The 13,263-nt window shown below is 41.3% G+C and overlaps 2 protein-coding genes across 11 annotated transcripts in view; both read left to right on the forward strand.

Moving 5' to 3' along the window:
- LOC1277446 (CD63 antigen) overlaps positions 1 to 13,263 on the forward strand; it is a 95,219-nt gene that overhangs the window by 56,419 nt on the left and 25,537 nt on the right. For all 10 annotated transcript variants that reach the window (XM_061661840.1, XM_061661847.1, XM_061661843.1 and 7 more), the window contains one exon: positions 4,992 to 5,038. The gene's annotated coding sequence lies outside the window, so the exon portion shown is untranslated. The remainder of the gene's footprint in view (positions 1 to 4,991; positions 5,039 to 13,263) is intronic.
- On the forward strand, positions 660 to 2,496 carry LOC1277447 (dynein axonemal light chain 1). Its single transcript, XM_316916.4, has 3 exons — positions 660 to 1,614; positions 1,714 to 1,825; positions 1,949 to 2,496. Exons 1-3 carry the CDS (start codon positions 1,460 to 1,462, stop codon positions 2,246 to 2,248), a joined length of 567 nt encoding a protein of 188 aa, XP_316916.4. The 5' UTR covers positions 660 to 1,459; the 3' UTR covers positions 2,249 to 2,496.

Here is a 13,263-nt window from a genome sequence, read left to right on the forward strand (position 1 = left end):
TCATTTTCTAATAAAACACGAGTTTAAGATAATGTATGCACATTTCAATGGTAGTTGTATTAATATATTCCAAGATTTTTAACATTTCCTTTAAGGTGTCCGTCTTTACCTACCTTCCCTACCTACCTTTATTTACTTTAGGTGTCAAAGTAAATTTCGTGCTTGATAAAATATGTGGCACACATGACTTGTAAAACCTTGTAGTGTTTTTCCGTGTAGTGGCGTTGTAAGTTAGCTATAATGAGTTAATCGGAATAGTAAGGCTTGTTACTCAAAAATATATTAAATTACTTTCAAAATTATTCTCTAAGATAATTTTGCAACCGGACTGGTAATTGCCGGAGATGGAGTTACATCGTTAAATTTATTCCTGGGTGATGTTTTGATAGTGAAAAAGGTTCTTTTTAATAGCCCCCATTCAGTCCGTGTACCCTCGTAGCAAGCAAACATGTCGCTCTTTTATGCGTTAGATAGGCGAACAGCAGAATTCACATCGCGCGTCATAAACTAGGCAAAACTATTTCCCTGTCGGCCCTATACACTGTCACATAAATGATACACGCTTGCAGTTGCTATTTTACTACTAGCAAGAAGAAAGCTTCCCAGAACCTCCCGTTTTTCGTACCCGGCCCGGAAACATGGACGTAAGCCGGCAACAAACTAGCAGTGTTATTAAATTTTTGCACAGAAAAGCAATAAAGATGGAAGTTATGGCTGATACCTACCTAAACCTAAACCACACACCCCTCTGTCGGTCTGTGAATGTTGATACTCTGAGGAGATGATGGTGTAGCAAAGAACATCAACTCCATCGTACGCGTCGTCCTCCAAAGAAGTTGACATCCGTTTGTCGCACAGTTTATGTAGCAGCAATTTGTTTTGCACTCTCGCGCAGGGTGACGGTGGTGGAAAAAATCAACATCCAACACCAACCCCACCCAGCATCTCAAGTGCAATGGTTTTTCCCCGACGAAGACGACGCGTGTGTGTCACAGGGTGGGGCGTATGTTGGTGTCGTCATTATTATGTGACTGTCCGCAGCAAAAGCACACGTCTTGATTTTCCACGCAACAGCTGCACTTGACATTTCTATCTGCCACCACCGCTCGTTAATTTCAGTCTTAAATGCCTCGTTCTAGTGAAATGCTAAGATTAGGACCCAAACTTCGAACCTATAGTTTTGTGCACATGACTGGGTGGACAGTGTCGTCGTGTGTTGGGGACTCTATGTCCTCGTTCGCTATGGACAGAGTCGTGAAGCAATTAATTAATCGCTTCCCACACGCCACTGATTTCGCACGAAGCATCACATCGATCGAACCGGCGTATCCGACACCCAGTCAGCCGGGTAATGGAGCGTGTGGTGTATCCCTTCGCAACGGTGAAACAGCTGCTTAGTAGACTTTGAAAGATTTCAAGTGTGCGTGTGCTTGAAGTTGTGCCGGATGGCAAGAATAAGATGGCCCGTTCCACCTCAATTAAGGAAGCACTGAAGCGTTGGCAGGAAGAACACGAGGGACAGGATCCGGTCGAGGCCGCCGACATACAGCTACAGTTCCGCTGGCCACCGATCGAGAAGATGGACGGTACGCTCGGGACGCTCGTGAACTGTCAGTAAGTGTGACTTGTTGCGTGGGGAGGGCCTTTTTTTTTTAAACCTTCTATTTCGCACTATGCATCATCTCTAATCCACACGAATTTTGTTGGTCACAGAAAGTTGAGCCTGTCATCGAACATGATTGAAAAAATCGCTGGCTTAAATGGTATGAAAAACTTGCGAATACTTGCGCTCGGCCGTAACTACATCAAATCGCTTAGTGGTATCGTACGTGTGTGTGTGTCTGTGTGGAAACAGGACACAAATACTTTAGTTGTCGTCGCCTGTGTATGTTTACGCCTTTTTTTGTTGCTTCTCCCCCCAATTTTGTATGTACAAACCCCCGTGTAGGAAGTGGTGGGCGAAACGCTGGAAGAGCTTTGGATCAGCTACAATCTGATCGACAAGCTGAAGGGTGTGGAAAGCCTGCGCAAGCTGAAGGTGCTCTACATGGCGAACAATTCCGTACGTGACTGGGGCGAGCTGGCAAAGCTGCAGGCCATTGCCAGCACGCTCGAGGACCTGGTGTTCGCCGGCAACCCGCTGGTGGAAAACCTCGAAGAGGCGGTTTACGTACGGGAGGTTACGAAGCGGTTGCCCACACTGAAGAAGCTCGACGGTGTACCGATGCTGACGGAGGACGAGGACTAGCAGAAGGAGGGAGCGTGTGTGTGTGCGCGGGAGTAATGGTGTCCTTTGCGGCTATTAGGAAGGTTTGCAGACGGTTGAGAGGGTGGTTAATCCTTTGCCTCCCCGTATCCCGTGGTGTTCACAAACCGCGCTCAATTTATAAAGCGCCCCTCGGGAAACCACTCTCATGTGTAGTGAAATGGTTGCCGCTGCTGCAATGATTTGGTAGTTCATATTTGAATTCATAAACGAAAACTGAGCACGTGTAACTCGGGGGATTGTGTTTTTTCCTATCGTTCTATCGGGGAATTTACGTTATGTCTCTATCCTTCGGTATGGTTTGTTGGGGGAGAAGAAGGATGTCTTTTGGTGGGTGGAGCGTTCTGTACAGACACAATGTCAAGCAGCGTACGATTGCGATGGAATGGATCTTTGTAGCAATACAAGAAGGTGCAATACAACATAGGGTGCAAATAACTTTTTCAAGCGTGACAACTGTTCTTTCCACGGCATGGAGTGCCACTTTGTCTCTTGAGGTTCACTTTTCCCACATCAGGAAGGTAGTGTGCTGTGCAGTTTAGCGTGCAGTAAGTTCATGCAGTCTGTCGTTGGAAAGATGGGTTTGATAGATGGTTTTGGTGGAAGTTATATGTTAAAAAATAGAAAAATATGGACTGTTGGATAAGTCTATGAGTACAAAGTCCAGGTTTTGTATGTTTTATTGGTTAAAACTATCCTTCAGAGCGCTTGCTGTCATTATTGTTAAATAATTTTACTATATTTGGTGTATTGTTTATATTTCCACTTCGTGTGATTCTATTATACTCCAGCAACGCTTGATGACGTGAATTAAAGAGTGTGTCAATATAAGCAGAGTTCTTTGGCGCGACGTGAAATCGACTGTCGCAGATTTTCGAATTAACTTGGGCGAACATCTTCTATATTTTTACAATCGATTCAATTATCATTATTATTATTATTATTATTATTATTATTATTATTATTATTATTATTATTATTATTATTATTATTATTATTATTATTATTATTATTATTATTATTATTTTTATTATTATTATTATTATTATTATTATTATTATTATTATTATTATTATTATTATTATTATTATTATTATTGTTGTTATTATTATTGTTATTATTAATACAATTATTATTATTAATCACAAGCGCCTCAAATGGCAGCGTTGCCACTTTGTAGAACAGCCGCATATTTTAAACCATTCACGCATACAGGAGTGGATTATTTTGGGCCACTTACTGTTACGATTGGTCGACGATCTGAAAAAAGATGGGGAGCATTGTTTACATGCCTAACAACCCGAGCTGTACATTTAGAGCTTGCCAACGATCTTAGTTCTAACACATTTATAATGATTCTAAAAAATATGCAGCATCGAAGGGGAAAAATTGCCCATATATATTGCGACAATGGTACTAATTTTGTTGGTGCTTGTAGAGAAATGGCACAAATTCAGCAAAGGCGTGCAACGGAAGGAATTTACTGGCATTTTAATCCACCGGCAGCACCACATTTTGGAGGGGCTTGGGAAAGAATGGTGCAAGAGGTAAAAAGTCTTTTCCCGTTAACAAAAGATTCCTTGCCCGAAGTAGCGTTGAGATCTTTGTTGATAGAGATAGAATTTATCATTAACAATAGACCGCTAACGCACATCCCTATTGAACACGAGGATGATGAACCTCTAACACCAAGCCACTTCCTAATTGGTTATTCCGGAGAGGCCGCACCTTCTCTTTTAGACATTGTTGAAGCCGAGGCATCGAGGTCTATTTGGAAAAAATCCAGACTAGCGGCTCAAAATTATTGGTTGAGATGGGTGAAGGAATACCTACCTCAATTGATATCGCGCGGGAAATGGTTAAACAAAGCAGAACCACTAAAAATAGGAGATATTGTGACATTTCCGAACGAACAGGTTAGCGGTAGGTGGATAAAGGGAAGAGTAGTAGATGTTGATACGGCAAAGGATGGGCAAGTGAGAGCGGTAGTAATGCGTGTAGGAACCACGATGGTAAAAAGACCTGCCGCAAAAGTTGCTAAGCTAGACGTACGTAACGAAAAAGAAGAAAAGTAAGTTCAGTCGGCTCCTTTTTTGTTGTAACCCTCTACGAGCGCTTACGGGGGGGAGGATGTCGCCGACAGAAATGAACAAGGTCTAAAAATAGAAATGAACTAATTAGGATTAAGACTAGAACTAGGATGAATTCGGAAGTAGGATGAACTATAGCATAGGATTAGATAGGAAGGCCACGCCCACTTTATAGATTAGGACAGCTAGTGCGATTAGTAGTTTAAGTAGTGTTAGTAATTAGGATGCGCGCGTAAAGTGCGTGGGCATAGAAGCCACATTAAAATAAGGGTGGGGGTATTCATGATAAGGACATAGGGCATAAGGAAACTAGGATTAGGAAAATTAGGATTAGGCATCGCTAGAGTAAGATAGCGGCGTAGAACGGCTACGCTGATATGAATGAATAAAGTTAGTTCCGTTCTTCCCTAAGAACAGTGTAGCGTTACTTACTCCGCTTGCATACGGGGTTGCGATTCCGTCACTGCAGACCTTCTATTGGGATTATTGCCCGGTTAAGGATAATTATTATTATTACTATTATTACTATTATTATTATTGTGAACAATTTTTTAAATGTACAAGTCTATGTTGATAAATTTCAATGAAATAAAGCTAAATAAATTATTAACAATTTTTTTCAATATTTTTTTCAGATTCTGGTGGTGTGATTGAAACCTAGCAATTATTACATTGAAACTTGGTAAGTAACTTACACTATTTTTTTCATTTATTTATCCCTGGCCTACATACACAACTACATCTAATGTCTTATAAACTATGCGATTCTAAAATTAGACATAATATAACCCTCGTATGACACTTGCACATTTTGTGACATTAAAGGACAAATCAATGACATTTAAATTAAAATTTAAATAAACATTTAAATTAAACTAAAACTCTTGGACATCAATAGTAAAGGATCTAAAGCACAGAAAAGACGACAACGAAAGTCACTCATTAGAAATAGTCTAATTCTTTGATTCGAGTCGAGGCCTAATAGGGACATAAAAATTTACATTATTTAGCAATAGAAGTACATCAATTTGGTGCAGTTAACTATTTAAACATGAACATTCCTTGGGAAATCATTCTTCTGTTGTCAAATGTATCGAAGCCCAACAATTGACATCTCGTGCGATAAGATGGCATATCGTTATCTATCTATCTTCCTATCTCACCATTATGTTGTGGCTGGAGGCGTCTCCAATATAAAATTCTTTATGTTTCGAACCCATTATCCTCCATCCAGCACTAATAGAATGTACCTTTTGATTAAATTGAGAAAGGATTTTTAATTACTCAACGTCCTATAATAGATTCGCCCAGAAATCCATACCCCTATCGTTCATGGCAGGCTCATTAAGGGGCGTAGAAAAGCACGATCGCGTGCAACAACATCACGAGCGCCACGAGTGCATGTGTCTCTATGGAAAAGAAAAGGGATCAGACCAGCAGCGAGAAAGCATTTCATCAGCAGAAAAGGCTTCTTCGGTCGCTCCATTGTGCATGACCACTTCAAGTAGCGCATCATTGTCTTCATTAGCGTCAACGTAAAGGACGAGTTTATCTTCTTTCATTTCTCTCCATTCGCACGGTGTGTTGTTGGATCTCGGGATGTGTGTGTGGGTGTTCCCTTTGCTTCCGGCGTCGAAGGGCGTCGGGTCACAGTGGGTCAGTGGGATAGAGGAATTAATCAGCAGTGTAGCCATATCTCGATCCTTGACATTGTACACGGGATAAGCCTCGCTCTCCTTTCCATCTCTCTTCCATCAAGCATCTTTACAGTGCTTTCGCGTTACGGAAAATTGCTGGAAAATTAAATCCACCCACAGAGCTTTCGCATTCGCTCAGAAACATTCCATTTCATTAAATCCCACTGCAAAGCAAGAAAAGCTTGCACATTCGCGGGTTTTGCTTTTATGTGCAATTGCGCTTCAGTCTCTCCTTCCGCGGTCCCCTTATCAAACCGCAGAAATATATTTAGCACCAAACAAGCAATGGGTTTTTATCGTGTGCTCTCGCCTTTCCGTAATGAGTGGTAGCGGAAAAAACGCAGATTTACCTTTGCTCTGTGCTCTCGAGCCCCAACCGAACCGTATAATTATTTCCTTTCTTTTTGATGTACACTGGAGTGAGATTTGCTTTAATGGTTAGTTTTTCATTTCCACCTTGGATGGTACTTGCGTCGTCGGTGTACCCTCTTTGAGCCACATAAAGGTTTCGATCCTTTCGAGCACAGCCCATGCACACACGGTTGAATGTTTGTTTGCTTTCCACTCTCTTTGGGTATGGGTGTGTGGTTGTACGGGAAAAGGGTTATAAAATAAATCAGAAAAAGGGGCAACAAATATGAAAAGATAAAATAGAACTATCTCTCACCTTGCTTCCTGTATTTTCTTAACATGAATCATGCATTCTATAGAATCTTATCCCGAGCGCATTTGCTGCTGCACGGCGGAAATGGTACACTGCATTCATGGAAATGGATTGGAAAAATGGCGGGAATAACGGGGAGGTAATGGCTTTTCTCTAAGGCATCTTTCAATGTAGCTTTAGCTCCGGTGGATGTGCACCGTTTCACGCACGCGGTTGTGACAGGTTCAGACAAAGAAAACAGCAGAAGGTAGTAAAACTTTGGAATGCAGCACTATATAGTCTCTCTAGAGGGATAATAAAGCACAAGCTACATTTTATACTGTGTGCACATGTACCGGTTTGAAATGCATCAAGCTTACGAAGCTTGAATTGATTGAACGCCGTTGTTTTCTCTAGTTTAGTTGCTTATTTACAGTTTTTATAATATATTTTTTAATTTTGAATATTTTCATGATTTTTAAAATATTTTAAAATCAATCCCTATTAAACGTACCATTTATATTGCCATTGTTTATAGAACTTTTTGCACAAACTGATTCTAAAACAAATCTCTTTCCATAAATTACATGCCAGACATAGCGCAAACACGCTAGTCCTAGTCATATTGCTCCTAAATGTAATGCAAAACACACACAAAAAAACACTGGAATTCAAACACCATGACCACCACCGAGACGTGTCCGAGAAATTTCCCCTCATAGTTGAGCTTTTCCTGGAGCTCTCGAACCTTGCCCCATACCATTTGTCTGGCAAAGTTTCCATTTCTTTGTTGTCTGCCAAGCCCCAAGGTGCGCGGGCAAAGGATTCCGCAATGGGGAAATGTATGTGCGCGCCTGTGTTTGTGTTTGCCATTTGTTGACCCGTTCCTCTTCTGATGAGCGGGCCAAGCGATTTTCCAAACTGACGGGCGGGAGACAGCTCTCGGTGAGTGATTTGATGGCGTTAAACTTTGTAGAAGGTTTGCCAGAAACGCATAGCGCAAAATCTCGCTGCTGTTGCGGATCTCTACGCTTATGTCAGTTTTGGGAAAATCTGTAAAATTAATTCCATTTTTGCACACCCACTTTTACTACCGGTCGAACCGGCTGTATCAGTTGATAAAGACCGATGCTTCCCTTTTTTTTTTGAACGTTTGCTAGGGCTAAAATGGGGAACATCCTTTCGGGCGAACTCATTTCCGATGCATCAGTCTCACTCAACGTAATTGGAATCTGGTTTCTGCTGGCTACCTCCGCGCTATCCAATTTCCAGAATTTTAGGTCAGAGCACGTTGTGATGCCCTTAGCAACTGCATTGCAGTTCAATGAATCTATCATTCGGCATCAGGGACGTACTAGTACAGCGTAGACACTATCCTCAGGCTAATATGCTTCTGTTCAATGTATCACATTGACGCATGGTAGGGGGAGACTCTGTACTAGGACAAACAAAAGAAAGGGAATCATTTCCACAGGTGAATACTATTACAGAAGCGAATAACGAGCCATACATCGAGCAGGAGCAGGTTGCTTTTCTTCCATCTAACATCATGACACTGAAGAGAAAATGCCATATGATACTGTAATAGCATGTTTTTTTGTTTGGTCTGTGTGAGGATTTGGTTGTCGTAGTACACACCTGGCGTTATCGTACATTTCCAGTACGCCATTGAACCCCTGTACATGAAGTAGCTCGGAAGTATTATTTGAGCATTAGATGTTTTATCGTGAAGATTTGACTTCGTGCAGCTGCGTCCTGCGAACTTTTGCGGCTGCCGACGAAACCCAAGAGGAGCATTTAATGCTACCGTTACGATTGCTGGGTGCAATACAATGAAGGTAAGGTAGGACTTTCGTATTGCTAAAGTATCTTTTTAAAGATCGCTTTGTGAATTACACGCACACAATGGTATCGTGATATATCATACTATCAGCTGAGCATCCTTGTGGCCTATCCGATAGATAAGTTGGCTTATACAAGAACGGACAAAATCGTATCCCTAAGTACTGTACTGACTAGTAAAGGGATAAAGTTGGCGAAATCCCAGAGTTGATAAAAAAAACTCCGATAATTTTGGAACCGAAATCCAGGCAGCATTATCGGTTCCGAAATTCGGTCCAGGCAGAATTATCCGGAGTTCTTAGGAATCGTCTGGAGCTGTCCGTAATCGCCCGGAGTCGTCCCGGGTCGGTCGGAGTCGGAATCGTCCAAAATCGTCCGGAGTCTTTTGGGGTCGAAGTCGTGCGGAGTTGTTCTTAGTCGCCCAAAGTCATTCGTAGTTGAAGTCGGAGTCGTCCGGAGTCGAAGTAAGAGTTGTCCGATGTCGAAGTCAGAGTCGTCCGGAGTCCTGCGGAGTCGTGCGGAGTCGTCTGGAATCTTTTGAAGTTGGAGTCGGCCGGAGTCGGCCTTCGAAACAAAGGGCTGTTTACAAAGTGAACATAATAAAATCACTAGGCCTGATCACAAGGTCAACTCCGATCGACTCTGGACGACTTCGACTCCAAACGACTCCGACTCTAAACGACGCCAGGCGATTCCGGACGACTCCGACTCCAAACGACTCCGACTACAAACGACTTCGACTCTGGAAGACTTCGACTCTGAACGACTTCGGGTGGAACTAGTGGTGGCCGAAGTCGGATCGGAGTCTTCTATAGGTCGGTAACGATCGCCTAGGTCCTTACGCCAAAAATAACAAAAAGAATATGAGCACGAGATGGGAAGCTTTGAAAATAATGTAGAAATAATGTATCTTATTGGAACCTAAATCTGTCATGAGTGGGTTGTAAGTTGTGTTTGGCAGTTAATAAACATTTCTTGTAATGAGTAAGCAAACGGTTAAGAAATAAGATTAGAAACGGTGCTTATGAATTAATTTCACATACAAAATGTTGAAACAGTTCTATTATCCAATATCGCGATATAAAACCACAGCCCAAATTCTGTATATTTTATCGTATATAATTCAATTTAATTGATGCTCAATAGCCAACGTTAAATAGCCATATGGCGCATATCTCTCTATTGATGTTACTAGTTTGCTCTGCTCCGTTTATCTTCCTAATGTTTAAATGTTCGATCACTAATAGACTTTAAGTTTGCTTGGAAGTAATTACAATATTTTTCCACCTTAAAACATATTACTAATATCAGTTTGCAAGAAATATTGCAATTCAAAGATTACGTACTTAGCTTATCCCCTTACTTCTATCACTCAATCCCATTACTATTCAATCCACTTTGCCGGGCTCTTCGAGGGAATGAATGCATAAAAGTAAACAGGAGGAGATTGCATAAACATTCACTCCATGTTTTTCTAACATCATGGCTATGTTCGCCTCCCCTTGGCTGCTATTGCTGCGCCAAGGTCAAACGGAAATTGAGCTGCGACGGAAAGATGAGATGGATAAGGTAAACGTGATTTAATGTCACGATTGCATCTTTCCGATATTTGAGTCTGCCATCACGATCGATCTTCGTTCGAACGCCCGGTGGCAATGAAAGTTAATGTTACTTTTTACGTGTATTTGAGGTTTGATTTAGCTCTAAACCTCAGTATCGGCAACCTCGCCGTGCCGGTCTTTGCCGAGTAGTAGCAGCATCAGCGGCGGCAGCAACAGCTGGATTTGGTCGGATGCAATGCCATTGGTACTACGTTGCAATCACTGGAATCGTGTGCTACGGGGCGAAGGGTGATACCTGATTTATCGCTCTCGAGTTGAGTATTTTCCATCGCAATACGTTTCTAGTTGCATGTTTTTTTTCCTCCTTTTCCTCCAGCGCACTCGGCTGTGTGAGTGTAGCCTTTAGTTGCAAATATATGAATCCTAACGGGGAGTGTATGCACTGCTACTCTTCTGCTACTAATGTTCGAATGCGCTAAATCCTTGATTTCAAGGTAACGTCCATTATTCTGCGAAATACATTCCCATTTTGCATCGCATCCATTCAAAGAAGTGGCGTGGATGCTTGAAAACGGTGGTAGTACTGGTGGCGTTAGTCAGTTCTTCCCATCATTGTGTGATCGCGCGCAGCAACACGGTACACAAAACAATGGCGCACGGCCTGCAACAATGCAGCTGGAAAGCTTTTGCCGAGCTCTTTCGACTCGCCGCCCTGCACGTGATGTTTCCATTCCGGGGAAAGTAGTATATTATAATCATCGAGTCCTTGATAACATTGCACAGGCGAGCTCTCATTCTGTGTGGAGAATTAATTTTTAACGGGGCCCCATTGTTGTAATGCACTTTCATGATACATCTGTGGCTTTGTTCAAATGGGAACAATGTGTCCTTTCTAGGGCTTTACTAAAGCACTTAGTTTCAATTACTACGCATTGGTCATTCTGCATAAGACCACTCTGTCCCTTTGTATTGTTTGCATGCCCTAAATCGGTTGGTGATTCAAACAGTGGAATTAATTCTACAGCCAAATGTTATTCCATTTGTCAGACCTTGAACATTCGCTGCTTCAAGGTTTCAATGTAAAATATCCTTACTGGAGAGGGGAGATTAAAAATTAACAGCTCATCTTGGACGTTTCTCTCGGTCAACGATTATTATTTTGGCTTAGTCTTAGGCTTTTTTATGGCAGATTTAAGTGCTCTCATAACTTCACAATCTTCCTAATCCCTTTTGGGGGAAATGCTCACGAAAATGTGTTACGAAATTTGTAATTAAAAACAATATTTATGAACGTTTTAGGAACGTTAGTTAACCTTTTTGTTAATCATAATTTTATGTTATCGATATTATTTTATAAAAAATATACTTCATTCAATAATTTACAATTCTCATGTGCAGGATGGCGATATATCGCCTTTAATCGGTAGCGATGCCATTGTGAATGCGAATGTGAATTGAAACAGACAGAGGATTAAAGAGCCTGATGGCAGCATTTTGTATGGGGATTTTTCGTTTTGTTTTTCGCTGTGGGCTACACCGTTTAGAGCGGAGCTACGATTTGCCTGCCCTTCTCAATGCCACTGCTAATAGTCAAGAAAATCTCACTCAAAGAACAAACGGAGCTGAAAATTGTATTGAGCACATCTGTCTCCCGCACACTACCACACTCAGCACGCACATCTTTTCCGAGGGCGAGTTGTTACAGATTTCGTAGAAAACAGCCCCGAAGCTCTAGGGTCTATCGGCCATAGCGGCGAAGTTGTGTACGTCTCACGGTTCACTTCAGACTGTGACTGGATTGAGAAGCAAGCTGCTTCACATTGGGGTTGGTGAATGATGATACAAGTGTATCTGCTTGTATCGGTTGAAGCAACGCTGTGTTCAGCTATGTTGCTACATGATTGCAACCCAACGGGGCATGGTGCGTCGATTGTAATACATCTAAAAAGCAATCCAGGTCGATGAAAGTCTGTAAAATACCGTTACGATGATTAGTGGAACGATGGTTCGAAGGAACACGAGACAAAGATGTGCAGGAAATATGCTGATGTATTGTTTTATGTTTCGTTAAGCATCCTATAGCATTGAAGTTCCCTGCTGTCGCTTAATGAGCATTTTTAACATATTTTTTACCATTGAGAATAAAAGGTAATTTACAGTCCTGAGTGCTCTTGAACATTTTAATAATTGAAGACATTATGATTTCTAAAGTATATCACATAGAAATGTTGTTTCCTCTTTTTGGGTAATTATTTTCATGTCATTTTCGTTTTCCTACTTTCAACCATTCTTAATATTGTAAGTATAATAAAGAGCTCACTTTAAGACACATTGTGTATGTTTGAGCTTAAATTAGAGGGTTTTTCAGGCGTTCTCATAGTTTTGGAACACTCTTTCTTGACTCTTTTCTATGGCAAGTTAACTTTATATGATGGCGATTGGACTCCATAGCGTCTTTTTTTGTACAAAACCAAAACAAATTTCTAAATAACCTGCCCAAAAAGGGTGCAATCAGAGTCCAATAGAGGAGTGATGTATAGTAGTAAGCAAGTGTAGCTAGTGGCAAAATTTGTTCATCCTTCTTTCTTCTGATTATACTCCACGGATTTTTCTGTCACTAGAGGTCCTTATCCTCATTTATGGGCTTGGCTTTCTGTAGCTGATAAGTGGTTGTTAACTAGCTTGAAGTTATGAATTATATTATGAAACTGTTTTTGGTGAATGTTGCTCCACACATATAACAGACCAATTTGTAGTTGTGACGTGATTTCCAAAATTTTAGAACTTAGCTAGAAGGAACTATTTTGCATTTAAGTTTCAAACTGATCTTTTTTTTGCAGCCCAAGCTGCTGGGAATTAATTACCCTCAGAAAAGCATACCAAACATTTCACTAGGAAAAAGGAGACCACATAAAAACAGCATATAGCTTAGAAGCTTTTCAAACAATTAAACACTGAATAAACAACTTCACACACCCTTCAGAGCTGTTGCAACACAGTTCAACAAGTGTCAGCAGCAGTCATTAATCATTCCCGATAATAGCTTCTGGTGGCTTAAAAAACACATTTTCCCAACAACCTACGATCAGCTTCGTAGCCCTCGTCAGCAGCTTCCCTGCTAGCTGCGCCACGACTGACTTGAATCTGTGGTTCTTCTGTCCAT

The sequence above is a fragment of the Anopheles gambiae genome, chromosome 3 (genome assembly GCF_943734735.2).
Source record: "Anopheles gambiae chromosome 3, idAnoGambNW_F1_1, whole genome shotgun sequence".
In the NCBI taxonomy this organism is placed as follows: domain Eukaryota; kingdom Metazoa; phylum Arthropoda; class Insecta; order Diptera; family Culicidae; genus Anopheles; species Anopheles gambiae.

Bases quoted from the DNA above. Each gene is read 5' to 3' on its own strand.
- LOC1277447 (XM_316916.4), top strand. From the start codon at position 1,460: ATGGCCCGTTCCACCTCAATTAAGGAAGCACTGAAGCGTTGGCAGGAA. The intron at 1,615-1,713 runs GTAAGTGTGACT...TGTTGGTCACAG, and splicing joins GGGACGCTCGTGAACTGTCA to AAAGTTGAGCCTGTCATCGA. The intron at 1,826-1,948 runs GTACGTGTGTGT...ACCCCCGTGTAG, and splicing joins TCAAATCGCTTAGTGGTATC to GAAGTGGTGGGCGAAACGCT.